The 23,440-nt window shown below is 44.5% G+C and overlaps 1 protein-coding gene across 4 annotated transcripts; it reads left to right on the top strand.

Moving 5' to 3' along the window:
- Window positions 1-934: 934 nt before the first annotated feature.
- On the top strand, window positions 935-9,231 carry LOC307015580 (uncharacterized protein). 4 transcript variants are annotated; one of them, XR_013801599.1, is made up of 8 exons: window positions 935-1,501; window positions 1,597-1,733; window positions 1,839-1,932; window positions 2,167-2,499; window positions 2,683-2,851; window positions 3,303-3,431; window positions 3,581-5,613; window positions 9,096-9,231. XR_013801599.1 is itself a non-coding variant. In XM_079644276.1 (7 exons), the coding sequence occupies exons 1-6, from the start codon at window positions 1,106-1,108 to the stop codon at window positions 3,398-3,400; spliced, it is 1,227 nt and encodes a 408-aa protein (XP_079500402.1). In that variant the 5' UTR covers window positions 935-1,105; the 3' UTR covers window positions 3,401-3,431; window positions 3,581-9,231. The 4 variants fall into 4 exon arrangements, 3 of the variants coding, with proteins under 3 accessions (XP_079500402.1, XP_079500403.1, XP_079500404.1); XM_079644276.1 differs by having other exon boundaries at window positions 3,581-9,231; XM_079644278.1 differs by lacking the exon at window positions 935-1,501 and having other exon boundaries at window positions 1,512-1,733; window positions 3,581-9,231.
- Window positions 9,232-23,440: the final 14,209 nt, after the last annotated feature.

Here is a 23,440-nt window from a genome sequence, read left to right as displayed (position 1 = left end):
CCAATTGCACGACCCGGGAGACAGAGGTAAAGTATTGGTAAGATACTTTATTTTTTCCAAAAACAGGCAAGATGAACAATTGAATCTCAGGTTGAGATGACAAAAAAATAAGAACAAAATGAAATCGCTCACTTAGTGAGGAACAAAAACATATAAAGAGCACATCGAGAGCATAGACCTGACTGTGGCAAGAGACAGGACGAACTGACACTGAACACTGGGAGACAGGGGAATTTAAACACATGATAAGACACAGGTGGGCACAATCAGGGGCGGGGCTGACGCTGATGAGCACAGGAGACACACAAGGGGTGACAGGTGAAAACAATCAGGAAATTAGACACACCAGGGAAACTAACGACAGAGAGTGTCATCAGATCACAGGACATGGTTCTAGCAATCCATATCCTTATTTTGTTTATCTCTGATGAGACGATGATAAACAAATTTGCTTTAGGTGGTGTCAAGCATGTGTGGTGGTAAAAAGTGATTTGTACAAAAAAGTGCCCCATGCTTGAAGTCAAGCATTATAGTAGGAGTGACATGGTTTGGGGCTGTATGGATGCCATCAACAGTAGGGAGGCTGAATTTCACCAAAAGAAACATGCTTGTCAACATGTACTGTTACTACTGAAGCAGATCATGATACACTCCATAGGATTTCAGTCAAATCTCACACGCATCTCTTTTAGCCTGGTGCAGACCAAAATGTAAAAGTTCAATGTAAGGCAAGGATGAAACGCACAATGATGAGCTCCCTTTTAATGCCTTTTCATTTCATAATGTTTCGGGCCAACACAGCCCGTTCTCAGACACTCTATGGGAGTTTAACATAGGGGTGTAGTCACTTTTGCACCAGCATAATTTCACAAAAATTGACAAATATGTCATTTAAGTTATATTATTGACCTTACTATTCTGTTGTAAGCTTAACAGATGTTGTATTAAACTTACTCTATGCACGTTTTGGGAATAACTTGTGTGTTTATTAAAATATTGTTCAAAATGTTACTTTTCAACAGGGGTGTACTCATTTTTGCTGTGCACTGTATACAGTACTTCGTTGCATGGTAATCGATGCACACTATTGAGAATTGTTATAGATATGGTATGTAGGATTGTGGCCCGAGTCAGCATTGCATCTATGCTGCCCATTCCCAAATTAGAACTTTTCAGGAACATTAAAAACACTAATAATTACTTGTCTTGTACAAAATTGCATACTCTGCCTTTAAGAAATTGGAATGTTACCACAACAGCCCATGTCAAAATGGATACTATGACAATCATTAATCAAAGGGTGTGTTGTACAGTTTTCTTTCCTTTAGACCACTCAACACCTTCTACTTCAGATACTGCATGTTCACTCACGGACACCTTGTCCCTTTCGTCGAGTGACAGCGACCTAAGAGAAAAGGGCATTTCTACAGTCCGTAGTAGATTGAACATGGAAGGTAGCCCATCTGCGGTGAAGGCTCCCCTGTCAGACACCGCAAAAGAGGTAACATTTTAAGAGAACTGTCATGTGGTGCTTGACAATTTACATGCTCTGATGTTTAATGATGATAATTACTTTTGTGTATTTTGTGTAAGCAGATGGTCAAAAATGCCTTGCTTCGGAAATCTGGAGGAGAGGACATTCTTGAAGAGTACAAATCAGAAAACTCACTGAAGCACCGCACCAGGAGGCAGCTTGTCAACATACTGGCAAGTGACATGACTGAGAGACATGGGTAAGACCTAGCAATTGAACTTTGAGATTAGATTGGGTTTAGATTTGTGCAACAATGTTGTCCTGCCTGTCAGTACTAAGTACATTTCTTGTCTTGTCACTGTAGCCGGATTCCCACCCGTAAACAGAGGGAGAATTATGCGCTGGGAATCATTACACTTTTTCCTGCACTTAAGGATCCTTTCTCACCAAAAGGATATGTAAGTTTTGCATTGATTGTGAGGAGTCAGTAGGAAAGTTTTCATTGGAAGATGGCTAATCCAAATGATAAGATGGTTATTATTGCATTATATTTTATTCATAGCAACTGAAGAAAGCCACTTTATTGAAACTGGAGTATGCTATGAACCTGACTTTATTTAGGTGATTTTACTTATGTTTCCTTTTGCTGTGCCCGATGTAAGACTATTTTGATGTTCTTTCATTTTTTGCAGGAGCATTTTTTTGATGCAGAGAAAGGCACTGGATATTTGGCGTGGCGCCTGAAGACAATGAGCAGGACTACAGCGAAGAGGCCAGCTAAGGAGCCATCAGTGCCTAAAGACCAAGGGCCAAAACGGAGAAGAGAAGTGACAACACTGCCTGAGCAGCTTGATGGTGACGACTGCAGGGAAGCCATTTCGTTCCTTAGTCACACCCCTGAAGAAGCAAGTGTGCTGGAGAAAATGAAGATGACGTTTCAATATCGGCAGGACTTGGTGCATGACCCAGAAAGTAGCGCGGATGTCTTCAAAACATTCCCACGTTTTCTGGATGTCAAAGGACTGGTGAGTAGAACATATCTTTCTTTATAATATGCAATATTTCATACTTCAGCCTTAGTGTCATTGATTGTGTCCTTTGTGTGTAGTTTTGAAATCTTTGTTCTAGCGATGGTTAAATCAGTTTTAATGCAGCATAAGTGGTACCAAACCCTGATTCAATATTGTTATTCTTTATGTGGTTAACAGGTGAATCAAGACTTCAACCTGCTGTTTGTTGCTGAAACAAGTTCCAAGTTGCTGAACAAGTGGGACACAACATTCAAGCTGAAGATCATCAAAGAGGCCACCCAGCTGACTCAATCAACTGATCTGTGTCGTCTGTTAAAAGCGGCTGAGAGGCAACCAGAGAGTAATGGTATGCTGGCATGCAGTGTTTTTACAGTATAAATAATACCTGTTTAACCCATTGATGCTGCGTAGAGCAACATTGACCCAGGTGCCTGAAGCTGCATGGACGCAGCATTCGGGCTCATGAGATTTGAGGTTGTTTTTTTTAAGTTTGGTATGTTAGAGCTGAATGAACACATTCTGATGCAAGATGAGGGTCTTAGCTTTTAAATGCTTATCATTTCATGTTTATTTCATGTCTTCGGAAGCTGAGGCTGAGGGCACCTTTTCCCAAAAAGGGTTATGTAGCAGGATTTTTGCAGGTGCTTTAGGCATAAATGGGTTAATGTTTTCTTTTCATATGTTAATCACTGTGTTCTCTGTCTCTCTGTCTGTCTGTCTCTCTCTCTGTCTGTCTGTCTCTCTCTCTCTTTCTGTCTCTGTCGGTCTGTCTCTCTCTCTCTCTCTCTCTCTCTCAGACTGGGACAGTGACATGGCCACTCTGCTGTTGCTTCTTCATCTTTCTTTTGCCTCCCACGGCTGGACGGAAGAAGAGGACCAAGATCAGCCCAACTGATGCAGCTGAGAGAATGGTGCTCTTCCACAAGGTAAATTCCTCGTAAAATGTACACAACGTACTAGTGTTTGCTTGGTTTGTGAGAGATGACCTAGTATGGAACATGATCTAACACCAACTGTCATGTCTGAACCAAGTAAGTCACTAGCGATGGTCTTTTTTTTATCATCTGTTTTGCAGTCATGCAGCAGCATAGATGAACATCTAAAAGAAAGAGAAGGAAAACAGCCATTCATCCTTGCGGTTGGCCGTACCCGTAACAAGATCGACACCTACTACGTCGCCGTTGACAAACGGCTCATTCCATGCCATGCTACCAGCTCACTGAGTGCGTTTGACAAACTTTTTAAATGTCACTACGTCTTCAACCTCTCGTATGATGAGTCCCTGGTCCATCTGTACACGTTTGTACAGACCACTGTATTCAACATCGATGTTACCTCCACGGAGGAGTCACCACGTGTCCGTGAGTTGCGTGCCAAGATCTTGAATGACAATGTTTAAATGTTTTATCTGTCAAGCCTTGCATACCACCAGTAAGGCCTTAATAAGCCACTTGCGGATAGGACACAGTTTTTACCCAAGCACCAAGTTCAAATTGTCTTGTTCTCAGGACGCCTGTCGGCGTCAGTTCAGTACATGATCATATAAAGATGTGCCTTTACCTCACTGGTTGGAGAAAAAGCTTCTTATATTCGTTAGTATAGCTAGCTAATGCTAATAACAACAAAGTTATTGACTGTATGATCAGTATGACAGATGAACAGATTGCCACTGGGCTTTCAACTAAAGACGCAGCCACGCAAAAACTGCGGCATGTGTACGGCTCCTTATGGGTACTGACATTTGTGAAGTCCCGGCCCGGAGTGGCGTTCTGGTGCTCTCTGGCAGCTCTAAACCATGGATGTATAATAAGAACTAAACCCCTGTGTGTTCAAGGACCCTGACATTGGCCAGGAAAAACAGGCACTCCCTTGTTTAATTATTTTGCGGTCTAGATTTCTTATTTTTTTTAATTGTTTGCGTGTGTTACCTCGAGGGCCGTATCAAATTGTCTCGTGGGCCGTATACGGCCCGGGGGCCGGAGATTCCCCACCCCTGGCCTACAGTCGCCTATTCCAAAAACCGGCTGTTAGGAAAATATCACTCGACACCAGGTTGAGAATCAATAATCAGGTACTAATTTATTCTTGCATGAAGGAGCAGAGTTAAATCACATACAAAGGATATGGTTTAACTCACACACATGGGGTATGTTGCTCAACGGAGCAGGAAAAACATCAGGCTTATATTTTCCAAAATACAGGAGAGATGGCTACAGGCTCAGGGTCAAACAGACGAGACAGGGCTTCAGGCTCGAAATTCTGAGAATCTGGTCTGTAAGAAAGAACAAAATCAAAACGGATAATAAAGAACAACCATAGAGTCCACCTAGCTTGGCGAGAGTTTATCCTTAACCAATAACAGATTATCAAGCAGTCTTTGGAGGATCTGGCGGACATGTTGTTTATGTGATTCAAGGTCGGGGAAGTAAATCAGAATGTCATCTAATTAGACAAAGACAAACGGTTAAAAACACTCCCTAAGCCTTATATGTTAAAAACCTCATCTACATTGTGTTAGCAGGCAGGGACTGAAGATAAATCAGGAGGATCTAATCCTGTCTGTGTCCTGACTATAGTTTGCTTTCCCTATCTCAACTAACGGATTAAAACAGTTGCGTGAGCATTCTTTCCCCCACCCCTTCAACCTCTCAGAGTGCTAATCAATGTGGGTGTTGTGTCGTTTCAACCAGGGGAAACTCGATATGAGGGGATGTTGGGCCGTGTTAAAAAGGTGAAAAGACATGCACTTGCGATGGTGATCGTTCATCATCATTTCTAGATGCTCAGTTTTGTCACTTTAAATAAGAGCAGTCAGATTTTTTCAAGCTAAATAGATTATCCAGTATGAGCACTGTTATGGTTCTTTCATTAGGGTCTTAAAGTAATTTGACTGAGCTGAGAGCAGGAAATAAGAGGCGGGGCTTAAGGGAAAACCGAGGTGTGCGAATGGCGACTCTCTCATTATCTCTTACGAGGAAACAATGGCAAGGCACTAAAGGCCTAACAATAAGGTTACTGTGGCTTGACAATACGCTCTTTCAAAATCTCTTGACTCACTAGACAGGACGAACAGGCACTGGACAAAAGGAGAACTGGACAATACGCAAGGTAAGGGGGCACAGGTGAGCTGCTGCACTCCCTGCTGTATGTATATCAGTCATCTGCTCTTCACATTAACCCTAAGAGCAATATATACAATACATACAATATATAAGGTAAGGGGGCTCTTACTTTACAAAATGAAACAGGAAGGCACGATACAACACAAAGACAGGACAAAAACAAATTTAGATAACTAAACTTCACATCTCTTTCATGACATTTCATGACATGGTAGTTTACAGTTTACACACAAACACCTGAAACATTCATGTTGGTAAAGATTTTTTGATCATTTACCGGCACTTGTCATTTGTATAAATAATCACAAGTGGTTCTCAATATTCTGTTTATTGTGGGTCTTACTGGTCTTCAGTGCAAAGGACTGAAGGTAGTAACGAATCTGCAAGGTAACCACATCCTCTTCCTGTCTTCCTTCTCCCCCACATCCTCTTGACTGTTAAAACCTTTTCATTATTTGATCTGTAGCTAACACATTATCTGGTAGGAGCACCCCATTCAGGCAGATACAACGTCATCAAAGCGTAGAAATAAACAAAAAAATATGTGCAAGGACTGTATGTATGGCAAAAACAGCAAGAACCATCCCAGCATGAAGATCCACCAGGTGAAGTTGAAGCATTTGATGGGAGCAGAAGCATAACGGTGTCCAACCGGGGGAGACGCAGTCACCCCAAAGTGCCCTCAAGGTCCAAGTGTTGCCAACTAATACTCATGATAGGACATCACTCAGTTCCCTTCTCAGCCCAAAGAAGGAAGGCAGAGAAAGTAGACATTCCCATGGCTATTTAGAGTGCCTGATGATAACACTGCTGCAGGATGAGCCCAAACACTCTTATGCGGGGGGAGTTTTCGACCAGTTTCAAAATTCCAAAATATCTGCTGCAGCTTGACATATTTTAGGACATGTCTGAGCTTTATGGTCTGCCCTGTGATAGTCATGTTCATTCTCAGTGTCAGTAAAAACTGATCCGGATCAAATAAAGCCTGACCGCCACCATGTCCATGTAGCTGAGTTCACTCTTCAGAAGCATTGAAATGTTAGAAGTCTAACTATTTAGTGAAGATAAAGAACACAGTGTTTATGGTATCCACCCATTCCCTGCAGACTTTGCTGTTGACCTCACACATTGGAAGTTACTCAACTGTCCTTCACCTCGTCCACGTTCTCCTTAATCCTCATCCAGTAGCAGTGCCGGGTGTTTAAGGCTGTATATGATTTATCTACTTGAAGGTGAAGGGGGACATTTCCCGTAAGAATAAAGCACTCCCCTTCTGTAGAAACGGAAGATGTTGTGCAAGTAGGCATGGTCATGGTCAAAGAAGAACTTGCTCTTGCTTACAGAGTTATCGTCACAAAGTGTAAAGGGTTCTGTTTGTCACTGCAGAGGGCCAACAAGCCTATCTTGCTGTGAGGATATAACGACACAATGTTTATGGCTATGAAACACTTTCCTCCCCAAACACCTCAGCGGTTTAGCATTTCCTGTTGTCATAGCGATGTCAGTGAAGGCAGGAAGCCAATGAAACAGAAGAAAATAGAAAACAAGCATAACAGGAAACACTCCAATAAATTAGTCTAGCGACACATGGTATCTTGCCAGTTCTTCAAAATGAGGGTGTGCTCCTCCAGGAAATGGTATCCCGGTAAATGGCAGCTTTTCCTTTTTTACCTGGCTCAGTTATGGTTTGAGATGTTAATCCACAGCAAGAGAGGAAGAGTTTCCTCTCTGCGACTGTTGCGGCGCAGACAACACATTTGATTCACCAGGGTAGGGAAATCAAGAGCGAGCAGACTGAAAGTACACAGCGACAGATCTTAAAAGTGTCTGCATCTTGTAAAAAATATTGGAATAACGGACCGTCCACACAGCGGCGTGCGTTGACGCTTGGCTGTGGGCGTATCTGAAGCTTGGGGATTTTTTGCCAGCAACGCGACCAACAACCAATCACATGAATCTCCCGCCCCCGACATACAAAGCAATAGCAATGTTAAAACGAAGTAAACTGGATATAAAATCCCCAAACAGGCGAAAACCTACCAGTTTCACCCACTGTCTTTGCCACCTCCCTCCATGCCTGGTTCCTCCGGTTTGTATCCCGGTAGATGAACAGAGACTGATCATACAGCACCGGGTCATTCACTACCGCTATAATGAATTTTTCCTCAATTTTTGGGAATATGAGGAAATGACCTGCGTAGTCTCTCCCAGCATGCACGCGGTTTGATTGGCTAGCGCTTGTACTGGCAGATTTGCATAAACGGGATTTCATTGGCTGACGCTTCTGCCGAGGCTCCAAAAGTTGAACATTGCTCATCTTTTGAAGCGAGCAACGCGAGCAATGCCAGCAACGCGTCGCTTCCCAAAATGCAGTCCTGCAAAAAGTGACGTCACCCCATTCAAAGTGAATGGTGAAGCGTCAACGCACGCCGCTGTGTGGACCGGCCGTAAGGCCTCTTTGATTATAAAATAATTGTTTATTTGATAATAAGGAAGTTAATAGAAAGGGGCCTGTGATATCAATGAAAACCATTGAGTTTAAGGTCACTGTTTGGCAAGCAAAAGTCAGAGTGAGAGATGTTCTGTAATAATCTTTCAAGTTGAAAGAATTTCTTTAAAAAAAAAAAAAAAAGGAGTCTCAAAGGGCCTAAAGACCACATATTTTGGCTGTCAATACCTGCTGAAATAAGGTTTGCACAAGTCATGCACAAGAATGCTCTCTGCGTGGAGATGTCAAGCTCCAACCCTTTCACACATAGAGGTCACTACAGTGGACAGCTTTTCAAAAGGTGTTTTCTTGTACATGCATGGGTTTTGATGGCATACTGTAGTTGCACCATCAGCCACTACATAGGACCCTATTGCATCATCCCATACACTGCTACTCAGTGGCAGCGCCATATAGATAGAAGAGTTACGACAGCGGAAGTCCAAAAACGGTTATCGTCACGTGGTTCATGCAGACGAGGATCGTTCCCCGGAATTTCATGTCGGGCAATGTGAATGCATTGATAACAGGAGATAGAACTACGATTTTTGGTAATTATTAGTGAATAAAGGTTTTGATTTGCAATATTTATACAACAAATCGATATGTGTATGTATTTACATCAATATGTTTTAAAAAATAAAATAGAATTTGCTAATATTAAGTGATAATATTAGGATTAGTGTGAACAACTAGTTTACATGTTAGGCTAACAGTGCCTTGGTTAAAGAGCCTGTTGCTGTTTATAGCTTTGAATTCTTTCAAACCAATATTATCTTCTTAAACTTGTATGGTAGTCAGGAGCATCACTTTCTAATGTTTATTGATATATTTAGAGGGAGGGGATCTAAAGGAATGCTTCAAAATTCAGATTAGATTAATTTCTACCATTTTCTTAAATTCATGGTAGTTTCAGTAATCCCATGGTAATTGAGGACACAAGTTATCTAAATGACTAATGTCATCTTTATGGCTTTCAGAAAGGACAGGAGACCGACAGGTGACTGTCAAAGGACTAGCAGCAGCAGCAGCAGCATGATGATGATGTTAAATGTGTTGTTTTAGGAACATCCATTGCAAATACATGGAATTCAATAAACATTGAATAGCATATCATGCAGTTTGTCTGTGCCTTTTCCTCCGTGTTGTCCTGGTTTGCTGTGCTGCCTCCTAGTCGACACCATGGTTTGCTGTGCTGCCTGGGGATGCTCAAATCGCTCCGAGAAAGGAGTACGAATGTACGGCTTCCCCACTGGCACAGAGCGGAGGAAAAAATGGCTGGCTCAAGTCAGCAGGAGCAATTTCACAACCAACAGCAAAAAAATATGTGAGGTAATTATATACAAACACTGCATTTGCACTTTTTCACAAAACGAAAACCACACCATTGGGAAAGCTTAATGTTTTGTTTAATACAAAAAAACAGGGAGAGGCTTGAAAAACACTGAGAGTTGAGACTCAGGGTGCAGGGTGAGGGTCTCAGTGCAGGTATTCAGGCTCCATTGAATCCCCCTCTGGTTCTTGTGCTGAAAGAGGGAGTAACAGACAGGAGAAAGGGTTATACACACCTATATAGCACACCTATTGGATGGGAAATTGCCTTGGGGAGATAAGGTGTGGTCTTTGTTCACAACTGAAGTTATGGAACTTTATTATTTGTGAGTTTAACAGAGTATGACAAATGGCATCAGTAACATGTGATATGAATTTCTATAAAGTTGTCTCACATTCTTGGTGATATTTTATATACAGTATGTAATGAGTATAACATGTCCAGTAACTATAAAGTGTTTTCTAATACTGTGTATTCAACCACTATGGTATAGTGTATGGTACTATGGTATGGTATCCTAGCTTACTCTATTATCTGTAAACGTTCCCTAAATCTACTAATTTAGGGATACTCCACTGACATCCTTTAATACACATGTTAATTTGAATCAGATGTACTGATAATATCCGCAATATAAATCTTTAAACTTCTTCTTACCTTTAAAAGTCCGTCACGAACCGTCTATTATGCTGCAACTCTACAGCTCTGCTAGCCTTGGCGCTAACTTCCGGGGAACGATTGAGAGGCTCCACGATCCGCCATTGCTGTAAAAAAAGTGGTCCATTGGAGTGAACGGAGATGACGTAACTCTCAGTCTATATGGCGCTGCTCAGTGGAAAGTCAGTGCAAGTGCATGATAAATGTCTCTAAACCAAGATGAACGACAGAAAGCCAGATGGACCAAGTCACCTGCCGATATCCTGCCAATCCTTTCATGGAAAGCGCTCCCTGCAGGCCTAAAACATTTGGTGACATCAAGTAACAACTAAGGAATCATATCATTCATAAATTATCAAAGTATTGATTTTATGTTTGCAGGAAATTATAAGTATTCACCTGTCCACTAAAGTGGACGTCATGCATCACTGGCTATATACTACAATTCATACTGTTACTGCTACTAGTGATGTGTCGGTCGCGAACGAGCCGGCTCTTTTAAGTGAACGACGGGAGCCGGTTCGCGCCCGCGAACGAGCCGGTTCTTCATCTTTTTTGCGGAGGGATCTAGATCGGCCTGAAGGCACATTATGCAATGTGCAATGTGCACATTATCCCGCTTATTACATGGCCACATTCTCAACAAAGTTACGACATGACTCCCAATATTAATTGAAATGCTTTTATGGATTTAGAAAATTATTTTATTGATTTAAAAAATAGTTGTATTTATTTAATTTGACAAAAATAGTCCGTTGTTGCTGTTTGAACTAACGTAGTAACGGCAGGAACTGCTTCGATAGTGTTTTTGAGGAGCTTTTTGATTACAGATTTGAAAACATCGCTGCTTGCTTTAAAAGTAGCACAATTCATTATGTCAAACCTTGGAAAGTATCAACTGAATATGTCTCGCCGTTTGATGTCTATGTCCGGACCGCATGCGTAAAAAGGAGGGTTTTCTTCCCCGTTACTTCTCTTCTTACTTCTATAAGAATAAAACACGGAGGAGGGAGATCCCTTTTTCTCCCCCTCTTCTGAGAGCCCAGCAGCTGATCTCAGAGCACGCTCCCCTCTCCTGCAGGGGGGCGTGTTCAGCTGCAGCTCACAGAATCGGCCTTTTCTTTAAATATAATTTTAAAATGTCGATTCAGTAGCCCCTTTTTTAAAATAGTTTTTAGGTGTTGCTATCTGTTTTTTCAGTGCATTCATGGGTTGGTATCAGAGAGTTACAAGGGTCTGTAAATGCAATGAAAACATTTGACCACAGCAAATCATTTATATTAAACATGTAATTTTTACTTTTGAATACTTCAGTACAAAGGATGTATTGATTAATTTAAGTGATACATGTGTACACATAGGCCTATACATCATTCATTAGTCAAAACAGGGCTACATTTGATTTAATTATAAAAGGTATAATATGTGGTAAACTGAAGAGCCGTTTGGGAGCCCAAAGAGCCGGCTCTTCTTGGTGAGCCGAGCCAAATGATCCGGCTCACCAAGAAGAGCCGGAATTCCCATCGCTAACTGCTACTGTTCTTCTTCAAAATACTTCATTTGAAATATCTTTTGGGCCTTAAATCAATATACTTAAGTTATTATAATGTAATTTTAGGTTTGCACAACTTTATTTATAATTTTTTCCAAATGTACATGTTTTCAGTTTAGACTTTAACGCATACACATTTTCAAATTTAGAAAAAAATTGTTTTTGACATATTTCTGTGAACCCGAGCCAGACTGTTTCCTCCTGCTGGCTCTTCCGGAGAGGTTCTCCGGAGATTCCATAAATTGCAGAGCTTGTGCAGTGCGATCTGCATTTCCAACACAACCCAGGGGTTTTTTCATCGGACCATGGTAAAGTGGCGTTCATTGTGTCCCATTTAACGGGAAGAGCTGCAGCCTGGGCGACTGCAGAATGGTCCAGAGACACTGAACTATGTTACTCATTAACTGACTTTATAGACACTATGAGTCTTATTTTTGATCACTCGTCACCTGCTACAGAAGCTAGCCGAAGGCTACTTCAGATGCGCCAGCACAATCGCCAGGTGGTGGATTATGCTATCGAGTTTTGCACGATGGCAGCGGACAGCGGGTGGAATCTTCCGGCTCTTCGCGACAATTTTCTGACTGGGTTGTCGGATCCAACCAAGGACCAGCTGGCTCCTCTGGAGGTACCACGGGACATGGAGTCTCTCATCGCCGTTTCCATCGGGATCGACAACCGACTTCGGGAAAGGGAGAGAGAACGTCAACGCAACCGTGACGGACATCCCAGTTTCCAGGGCTTTTCTCAGCGAGCCTTTCCACCAGAGGAGGTTCTCATTCGTAACACTCCGTTCGATGTCTCACTATGGGGATGCGCCTCATCGCGGAGCAAACAGAAGCATCAATCTCATTACGCCAATCCTGATTGGCTGGTGATCTTGACGTCAGCGTCAGGGAATCCACCCCCTATAAGTAGCTTGCGCTACGCCGCATGCGTCATACAAACACCTCTTCTCGCTTCAGAGCACATCTCTATATTGGAAGCCGGGCTAGCTCACACAGTACACAGACGGAACCAAGCTATCCAAGCTAACTTCGGTCGACGGGCGCTCGCCGGCTACTTCTATATTTACTTCTGCAAGAAGACTGTTAATACTAACACACCAGTTAGTATTGCAAATCGACCTTGCCGTTTTTTCTTCGGAAATAAAGGTAAGGTTTTGATTTTTTTTTTTATCACTACCGACACCACGGTAGCGAGGACGTTTTTTCTTTTTCTCTCTCTCACACCAGAGGAGTAGAAGATAAAAAAGGTATTAACACACCAGTTAAAATCTACACCGTCGCTTTTTCTCCGGATTAACGGCAGGTTGTGATTCTCTTTTCTCAGCAACGCACCTGCTACGAGCGCGTCCTTCCCACGTCGCCATAATGGCGAACAAGATGGACACGTCTCTCCCTCACACCAGAGGAGCCAGGGAATCGGAGGCTTGGCTCTGCGGCTGCGGGTTGGAGATTTCGGACACAGACTCACACCAGGTCTGCTCGTCCTGCCTCGGGCTGCAACATGCCCAGGAGGCTATCGACAACCCCGGCTCATGCGGGCATTGTGCCCGTTTCACCGTGAAGAGCCTCCGCCGACGGTTAGCTCGCCAAGCTAGCTTGTCGGGTCAGGACTCCCTCATGTCCTCTGATTTACCGGACGGAAATCAGGACACGGGGGCGTCCGCCACAGAGATGGAGCCCCGCACTGTGTCGGTCTGGGGCTCATCAGTAGTGGCAGCTGCAGAACCGGAGTCCCGCGCCGTGTCAGGCTGGGACTCTGTGGCAGCGAGGGACGTGCGAGCGGGGCCCCACGCTATACCAAGCTGGGGCCCCCGGCTGGACCTCACCATGGTCTCGCCCGCAGAAGATGTCCTGGAGTTGGACTATACGGAGGACGAAGAGGATGAAACCTCTGGATTCCTCCTTTCCGACTCTGATGAGCAGGAAGACAACGTCTTCATGTCATCGGCTCAGGCTGCAACGCCGGGAACGATGGCTGCTCTCCCGGGCGATAGCACACCAGCTTCGCCCTGTCTGAGTATGGAACTGCAGGGCGTGTGTCAGCGTGCCGCAGCCAGACTAGACATCCCATGGCCCGAAATGGCCAAGGAGACCTCCAGGTCCCGTTACGAGGGGAACAATTTGCCCCAAGCAACGAGGACAAAGAGGCAACTCCTGCCGGTCTTCCCGGAGATGTTGGATGAGGTGTCGGTCTCGTGGAGAGACAGGCCCTTCAGCAACAAGGCCCCAATCCAGGGTGCCTCCTCCCTAGACTGCGACGGTATGGAGAGGCTCGGCCTGCTCCGCATACCGCCGATGGAACCGCTGGTGGCAGCTCACCTCCTCCCGAGGATGGCGACTACACCGAGCAGGAACCCCACGCTGCCGGCAAAGGCGGACCGGTTCCAGTCAACCATGACTGAACGGTCCTACAGAGCCGCAGCATTGTCTGCCAGGGCTTTGAACATTTCCTCGCTGCTAACCGCTTACCAAGCGGAGCTCTGCGAGGATCTGTCAAGTAATCCTGGACCGGCAGTACTGGACGAGATAGCCGCGATCACGGACATCTGTCTCCGCGTTCAACGCTGCGCCGTCCAGGCCACGGGAAAGACAATGGGAATTATGGTGGTGCAGGAAAGAGTTAGATGGCTCAACCTCACCAACCTCCCAGACCGGGAAAGAGAGGATGTGCTGGACATGCCCATCGTTCCCGAGGGAATTTTTGGATCTGCGCTCGCTTCTATGCAGAAGAGATGCGAGTCCAAGAAGAAGGAAGACGAGGCCCTCCACCTCTGTCTTCCTCGAAGGGTCCAGCCGCTGCCTCCACAGCGGCAGTCCTTCGCCCAAGCTACCTCAGCTGCTCGGTTTAAAGTACCAAAACAGCAGAGGTCACAGCCCGCCCCGAGTCCCCAGCACAGGCAGGAGACGAGGGCGAGTTGGCCCAGAAAATCTCCGGTTCCGGCTGCAGCCCAGGCGCAGCCAACCCGGAATTTCGGCCAGCAGTCGAGGAGGAAGAAGCTGGCGGTCTGACAGCCTCCTCTTCTTCCCTCGGTGACGGAGCTGGAAGGTTCCCCAGCTCCAGATGAGTTCCCGCTGCCTCGAGAGATGCCTCAACGCCATCCTCAAGTGCACCAAAACACATGTCACAATATTGTTCTGTTTTCTCGGATAAAGCATTTTCCGCTGACGCATCCAGGCCTCAGGCTGAGGGCGCAGCTCAAAAAAAATGAAAGAGAAAACAATAAAAACAATAAAACCAATAAACAGCCCGCCATTTGTTCCCCTTTTGAGAGCAGCTACGGCCTCTCTCAAAAGACGGACGATGAACGGGTCTGTGAAGGCACCGCCGCCACGCGCATGCGCAGTGACGACTGGGGCTGTGAGGCTACCACCGTCATGTGCAGGCGCAGTGCCGGCTGGGGTTGTGAAGGCACCTCCGTCACACGAATGCGCAGTGTCAGTGGGGACTGTCAAATCGGGGTACCACCGTGTTCAGACACTAGAGGGCCCCATAACACAACAAATAGAGACTCAGAGGGCAAAAGACGTGACATCTCCGCTGGCTCTAAGGAGCGAACAGTTGAAGATGCTCACAACGTCTGCTTGGGTGTTCAAGACAGTTACACGGGGCTACAGACTCCAATTCGCTGTCACCCCCCCTCGCTTCTCGGGCGTTCTGTATTCACAGGCCCGAGGGGAGTCAGCCCACATTCTAGAAAGAGAGATCCTCTCGCTTCTAGACAAGAAGGCTATATCTATAATACCCGCCGAGCGGAGTCAGAGCGGCTTTTATTCCAAGTATTTCCTCGTTCCCAAACGGGGAGGAAACGGAATTCGGCCAATACTAGATTTGAGGGCTCTGAACGCGTATCTAAAAAGATACAAATTCAGAATGCTCACTCACACATCTCTGCTGCGTCTCGTGTGACAAAACGACTGGTTTACATCAGTCGACCTGAAAGATGCGTATTTCCATATCCCAGTATATTACCCACACAGGAAATATCTGAGGTTCGCATTTAAGGGGATCTGTTACGAATACAGAGTACTTCCCTTTGGTCTGTCTCTCAGTCCAAGAGTGTTTGTACAATGTACGGAAGCCGCGATAGCCCCGTTAAGACAACAGGGTATTCGCCTGACAGCCTACCTAGACGACTGGCTCATAGGCGGATTTTGCGGGAGGGCAGGGGGGGCATTGCCCCCTCTAGTGGCTGAAATATGTTACTGCATTACTACGTCAAAAACTGTTCCAATATTAATATTTCGTTTATCAATATTTTAATAAGGTAGTTCAATGGTTAATAATATTGTAGCATGTTCAAGTAACCAATGGATATAGTAGTTATCACATAAGTATAAGATGTGCACAGTTATGATCAGTTTTACAGATGCAATGCACTGTTGTTGGGGGGAGAGACCGCCCCTTCCATATACGTGTGTGTGTACGGCGGGCATGAGGCGTGCATGACAGGACGAGTTGTGTTCATATGTGGAAAAGTCATACTCAGTGCGGTGAGCGCTGGCTTTATTGCTACTGTATCCATAGCAGCCCACGCAATAGTTGTCCGTAAAAAAGGTTTGCCCCCCCAAGCGCAAATGTCAAACTCCGCCTATGGACTGGCTGCTTCTCGCACAGTCGGAACAGGAGGCTATTACGCAGACAAATGTCCTCGCAAAGCACCTGCTCAACCTAGGTTTCATAATAAACACAGAAAAGAGCATGTTGTGCCCGGCACAGACTGTACTCTTCCTGGGTTTACACCTGAACTCTGTGCCCTTTACAGCCCGCCTGTCAGCGGAAAGAGTGAAAGCTTTCAGAGCTTGCCTCGCTCATCTCCAGCTGCGCAAACATGTTCTTTTCAGATCATGCCTGCGGTTACTGGGGCTCATGGCGTCAGCCATCCTGGTCGTACGACTGGGACGCTTACACATGAAAGAGTTTCAGCGCTGGGTAGCCGCTCTAAAACTAAACCCCGCGCGTCATGGAGCGCGGAGAGTGATGGTTACTGTGAAATGCGTAATGGCACTGCGCCACTGGCTGCACCCGACTTTTCTGGTACGGGGCGTGCCTATGGGTGCTGTCCTTTCACGGAAGGTGGTCACCACAGACGCATGTCTGACAGGCTGGGGAGGTATTTACGAAGGTCGTCCGGTGAGGGGTCTCTGGAGTAGAGACCTCCAGCGGTCACACATAAATTACCTGGAGCTTTTAGCGGTGTTCCTCACCCTTAAACGCTTTCTGCCTTTTCTCAGAGGACACCATGTCCTCGTGAGGACGGACAATACGACCACAATATCGTATATAAACCGACAAGGGGGTTTGCGCTCTCTCCAGTTACACATGCTGGCACGCAAACTGATCTTGTGGAGCTGCGGCCGTCTCCTCTCTCTGAGAGCGACGCACGTACCGGGTGTGATGAACCTCGGGGCAGACCTGCTGTCCAGAGGTGTACCACTATATGCAGACTGGACTCTACATCCAATGGTTGTGAGCCAGCTGTGGGTGCGTTACGGCCGAGCCGCGGTAGATCTGTTCGCATCAAAAGAAAATGCTCACTGTCAGCTTTTCTTTTCAATGCGCGATCAAAACGCACCATTAGGCGTGGACGCGCTCGCGCACATTTGGCCTCCGGTCCTCCTGTACGCGTTTCCACCTCTGGCGCTGATACCCCCAACTCTGGCCAGAGTGAGGGAACGGCGACACACAATGATCCTGATAGCTCCGCACTGGCCTGCAATGTACTGGCTGGCGGAGATATATCAGCTGCTGTGCGGTCAGCCGTGGCAGCTCCCCCTACGCAGAGACATACTGTCTCAGGCGGGGGGGACGATCTTTCACCCACACCCAGAGCGCATGGCCCTATGGGCCTGGCCCGTGAGTGGTATAATCTGAATGCAGTGGGTCTCCCGCAGAAGGTGATAAACACTATTCAGAGTGTGAGAGCTTCCTCCACTAGGTCTCTTTATGACTGTAAGTGGAGGGTGTTTGAGGACTGGTGCCTTCAAAAAGGGCACACCTCTTTTCAATGCCCCGTGGGAGTGATTTGATCATTTCTACAGGACCTAATTGATAAACACAGAGCTTTCTCCATGATCAAAGTCTACCTGGCTGCTATTGCTGCATGCCATGTGGGTTTTGAGGGTAAGATGGCCGGCCAGCATCCTCTGGTCTGCCGTTTTATAAAGGGAGCTCGCAGGCTCCTTCCTGTTTCCAGGTCACTGGTGCCCTTATGGGACTTGACAGTGGTTTTAGATGGGCTCACTCGAGCCCCATTTGAACCCCTGGAAGAAGCTGACATGAAGCACCTGTCACTCAAGACAGTGCTGTTACTGGCCCTGGCATCCGCCAAGCGAGTCAATGACATTCATGCGCTATCTGTACATCCTTCATGCACTCAGTTCGCCAGAGGGTTAACGAGAGTGTTGCTGAAGCCCAACCCTGCCTTTATACCTAAGGTGGTTGGTTCATGTGCCCCCATTGACATTGAGGCATTTCCTCCGCCGCTGTGTCCCTCCGGGGAACAGCAGCCGAATTTGCTATGTCCAGTCCGTGCTTTACGCACTTATATGGACAGATCAAAAGAGTTTTGTCATAATGACCAACTCTTTGTGTCCTGGGCTAACCCTCAGAAGGGCAAGCCTGTTACTAAGCAACGGCTCTCTCACTGGATTGTGGAGGCAATTGCTTTGGCTTACACGAGTCAGGGTCTGCAGGCACCTTCGGGTTTGCGTGCTCATTCGACTCGTGGTCTGGCTACATCCTGGGCTTTGTTCAAGGGTGTTTCCATCCAAGACATTTGTGCAGCAGCGAGCTGGTCCTCGCCGCTCACTTTTGTCCACTTTTACAGATTAGACGTCTCTGCTCCCAGTGTGGCTCATGCAGTGCTGGGCCCCCTGCTGAGTTAGAGCTCTAACTGTTAAGTTCTGGTTGGTCTTGGTGACTTTCGAGATAAGCTCGTCTGGCAATACGGGAGCTACAATATCCCATAGTGAGACATCAAACGGAGTGTTACGAATGAGAACTATAGGTTACTTACGTAACCCCAGTTCTCAGAGTAACATGAAGTGAGATGTCTCACCAGACGGCCCTCCTTGCTATGGTGAAGCAAGAAGAGGTGCTTATTTTGAATGACGCATGCGGCGTAGCGCAAGCTACTTATAGGGGGTGGATTCCCTGACGCTGACGTCAAGATCACCAGCCAATCAGGATTGGCGTAATGAGATTTATGCTTCTGTTTGCTCCGCGATGAGGCGCATCCCCATAGTGAGACATCTCACTTCATGTTACTCTGAGAACTGGGGTTACGTAAGTAACCTATAGTTTTCCAGCCAGCGGATTCGGCCCGTTGGAGGACAGCACCTCCGTCTTTTGCAGATGAACCCATGCAGTTTGGAAGGACAAGGCTTTCCGTGGATGAGAGACAGCGCCAGCTTTGGGAAAGGTGTTGTTTCTACTGTGGCCAGCCGGGTCACCAACTCGCTTCATGTCCGGGAAAAGACCAAGCTTACCAGCGAAGAGGAGGGCGCTGGTGAGCAAGCTTCCCACAGACTTTCCTCCTCGACCAGTTACCAAGGTAAACTCTTTTATTAATAATCAGGCCATTGACCAAGGGGTGCTAATAGACTAAGGAGCGGACGAAAGTCTTATGGATTGGGGCATAGTCAAACAGCTTCGTATAAAGACTGTTCCTCTATCACGCCCCATTAACGCCAGTACTTTAGCCTCTCCTGATCAAAGTTGTTGGATTCTTCTGTTTGCAGTGACTCAATGCATTGCAAAGCAATAGTAAAAAAAACGTAACCCATCCTCTTCATTTCTTTCCACCGCAAAAAATAAAGTTTGTACTTGAAACACAACGAGGAACAGATAAAAATTCATTTTGGTTTAAGAAGGGCTCTTTGAAATGTTAGCAATGTCATGCTATTCATAAAGTGAAGTATTCCTGTTTCCTTCATGTGACAGAAAGGCCTTCCTTTTTTAACAGAAAAGCTAATTAATTCAATACTGAACTCAGCATTTCACATGTGTATATGAGAGCGTTTCACATGTGTATATGAGAGCGTTTCACATGTGTGTATGAAAGCGTTACACATGTGTGTGAGAGCGTTTCATGTGTCTGTGAGAGAGCGTTTGACATGCGTGTGAGAGCGTTTCACATGTGTGTGTGAGAGCATTTCACATGTGTGTGAGAGCATTTCATGTGTGTGTGAGAGCGTTTCACATGTGTGTGTGTGTGAGCGTTTCATGTGTGTGTGAGAGCATTTCATGTGTGTGAGAGCGTTTCATATGTGTATATGAGAGCATTTCATAGATGTGTGTGTGAGACTGTTTCACATGTAAATGTGAATAACTTTGGATTTCATGTGTGTGTGTGTGTTTCACAAGTGTATTGTTGCGCGATACGTAAAATCACTACTCTCCAACAACTGTTTCCCACTGCTGCCATAACCAACCTCCACTCCCAGCTCCCCTTTTCTAATAAACAAATGTTACTTTCACCAGCTGATTCTGATTCATCCTTTTACATTTGTTAGTCAAATTATAGTCAAATTCCAATAGTTAAGTAAAACAATTACAGGAATATTATGTCTTTATGTTTTAATAATGTAAAATTATTTTAGTAAATTGTTACCACAGAACATTTGCATAATGTTCAGCTGAAAACATTTTAAGACTGTAGGGCATAATGTTCAATGTAATCAAAAACATTTTAAGAATCTTTTTAGAGAACGTTATCCTACCTTTCAGAAGAACATTCTTGAAACCAAAATAAAAGCTTCTGCTGAAAACGTTTTAAGAATAGTAGGGCATAATGTTCTAACAATGTTATCAAAAACATTTTAAGAAGGTTATCACCAAACATTTTAAGAATGTTTTTAGAGAACGTTATCCTACCTTTCAGAAGAACGTTCTGGGAACCAAAAGAAAACTTCCCGCTGAAAACATTCCTAGAACAATGAATGTAACATTCTCAGAATGTTTTTAGAACCAAACATTTGCATAAATGGTTCATTTCATTCCTCTAACCAAACTTCCCTCTGCCAAAGGTACCGCAGAGGTCATGATGACCCATATATTCAGGATCTAAGGATTCCCAAAGGACTTTGTTTCCGACAGGGGTCCACAATTCATTTCCGCTTTCTGGAAGGAGTTTTGCAGGCTCATAGGCGCCACTGTCAGCTTGTCATCAGGTTACCACCCTCAATCAAATGGACAGTCGGAGCGCCTGAACCAGGAACTAGAGACTAAACTACGCTTTCTCGTTTTCCAGAACCAGACCACCTGGAGCGACCACCTCACATGGGTTGAGTTTGCTCACAATACTCTTCCCACGGCGGCCACAGGTCTCTCTCCTTTCCATTGTGCTGAACAACAACAAAAAGCCAACGTTTTATCCAGTTTGTACACACGATGAAGAAACTTAACAAGCAGCAGTGGTCCACTGAAGAGACCAGCTACCTACTGGGAATCTGTTCTTCCGAAGAGGTACAGACAAAGCTGGAGCACAATCGGCCATTGTTGTGGTTGTCGGTGTCAGCTGTGAGTGGTTTGGCTTTATGAAGCAGGCATGCAAATGGTTACGTCATGACGCAAACGATGATGCAATGATAGAGCACCAGTCAGACTCTGCAGTGTGAAAAGAGCCGGAGCTAAACCGAAGGACCGGTTCTGAACCTGAAAAGCTCTAGCACGGAGCTTGAACCGGAGTTGCGTAGGTGTGAATGAGGTATATTAAGAGTGTTGTTTTCTTTTTGTAGATCCTTTTTTGGCTAAATATGAAAATGTATGAAACTATAATATTTTACAAAAATATAAGACATGTTTAAGTGTTTTTTAATGTGCAGTTTTAATCAGCATTTACAACATCAAGACATTGAGAGAACAAATATAGTTTTACTATAAATGTATCTAAATACATGGCAAATACGTTCCTAAATAATTCTATATTTCTTTAATATATTTTTGAGTGTGAAGATAAGGCTTATAAATGCCTCAGACAAAAAAAAAAGAAAAAAGATCAGACAACAGAGTCTGTATTATTCTTATATTGGCCTTCTCTAAACGTTTCACAGATATATTGCTCATATTGATTCATCAAAAGCAGTTTGGCTGCAGTACTACATTTTAGAAATTAAGTTTTGATAAACTGGTTCCTCAAAATATTGATACAGTTGTTTTAATTTCCATCAGACTCATAATGCTCTGTGTTTGTATTGTCATTCAGATGGTACTCAGATAGTAACGTTTACACAGTGGTTAATAGATTACAGAGCTCGCTATTTGAGACCAACACCAAACGCCCACGATACTTTACACCAAACTAAACAAAGCAAAACATATATTTGTTCCCATTGTATGAGCAGATTCTTCCGACGTTCAGAGAGAAAGGAAGAAAGGAAATAGGCCCATCATTCCAAATTAATTAACAATTGACTAAACAATGAATAACTAATTGTTTCATCTCTTATCCAAAGTGTCCACATTTCGTGAAACCTAGAGTTGTGACACAACAGATAATCTGCAGAGGAAAACGCTTGATAACAGGGTTAAAAAAAACAAGGCAAAATAAACCATAACCTGACGGCAGCAGATCTATTTGTGTTTATCATAGTCAGAGGAGGGTCAACTCAGATATTTTAATCATGCAAAGCTGATGAACATTGTAGACCAGCTTTAAAATGGATTCTATATAGTTCTGAGTTTAAAGCACTAGATATCAACCGTACATTTTCAAATGTAAACTTCACAAACTATATCCCAATACATCATTTCTGAGAGGCTTCTTGTTTCTTATCAGCTGCACAAACAACTGAAGCACAACACAGTTAAGTATAAACTTGGCAGAGGAACAATCAGCACCTAAACCTATACAAATAGCACTTTGATAAGACTCGTGAATTTAGATTTATTTTAAGCTGGAACACACAGCATCTTCAAAAGTGTTCACCCCTCCTCCTCTCCTGTTAAGAGCTACTGTTTAAGAGACAAAGGCAGGAAACATGGTGAAAGAAGAGAGGCAGAAAGGAAAAGTAGGGGTCACTGACTGCAGTGATGTATTTTAACCTGCTCTATTGAAGTGACTTCAATCCAGAAGTCATTTTTAGGCATGCTTAGCAGATTTGGGGACAGCAAACTAAATTCACAACAACTATTTGCTCGATCCCAATGAAAATGAAAAGACGTTCATGGTCCCCAGGATGAATTGTGCTGTCTTTAGTAATCCACAGACTGTTTAATATTTTTCGTTTTCTACTCAAATATCTTGATAGATTTTGTATGGATTGCTAGGAAACCATACCTAGCATTCCAATAGGGCTTAAGGAAAACGTCGGCCCTATTCAACAACCTTTTCATCATTTACTCACTCAGGGAAAGAGAAATCAGTGTATCATAACCAAAACAGTTCAAACTTTGGCAGAAAATGTTGTGTTCATGAAGAAACCTGACACTCATGATAAGAAGCACATTTGGGTAAACATAAACTTCTCACAGCCAAAGATCTTCTAGAGAAAGTCTTCACTCCTCGTTACATGTGCCTTTTCAGTAAAGATTTGCCACATCATAAGCACAGCCTCCAAAATAACCATCAAGTGGGAAATTGCCACCTCTTTAAAACAGTTAAATATATCTCAGGAGTACATGTGCAGCTGAATGAAGGTGCCTGTGTCTGTGCCTTCATTCAGCTGCACTCACACGAGTAACTAAATAAAGCTGCTGAGAAAATATCCAATAGAATATGTACAATAAAAATAATACACTATTTGTATGTGCTTCTCGAGATACATAACAATATT

The sequence above is a fragment of the Notothenia rossii genome (assembly GCF_949606895.1).
Source record: "Notothenia rossii genome assembly, chromosome: 1".
In the NCBI taxonomy this organism is placed as follows: domain Eukaryota; kingdom Metazoa; phylum Chordata; class Actinopteri; order Perciformes; family Nototheniidae; genus Notothenia; species Notothenia rossii.
This window is presented reverse-complemented; position numbering and strand designations above follow the sequence as displayed.

Excerpts from the sequence above, each read along its gene's own strand:
- LOC307015580 (XM_079644276.1), top strand. The coding sequence starts at position 1,106 with ATGGTATGTAGGATTGTGGCCCGAGTCAGCATTGCATCTATGCTGCCC. Across the intron at positions 1,734-1,838 it reads GACATGACTGAGAGACATGG|CCGGATTCCCACCCGTAAAC; the intron begins GTAAGACCTAGC and ends TTGTCACTGTAG. Across the intron at positions 2,852-3,302 it reads GAGGCAACCAGAGAGTAATG|ACTGGGACAGTGACATGGCC; the intron begins GTATGCTGGCAT and ends TCTCTCTCTCAG.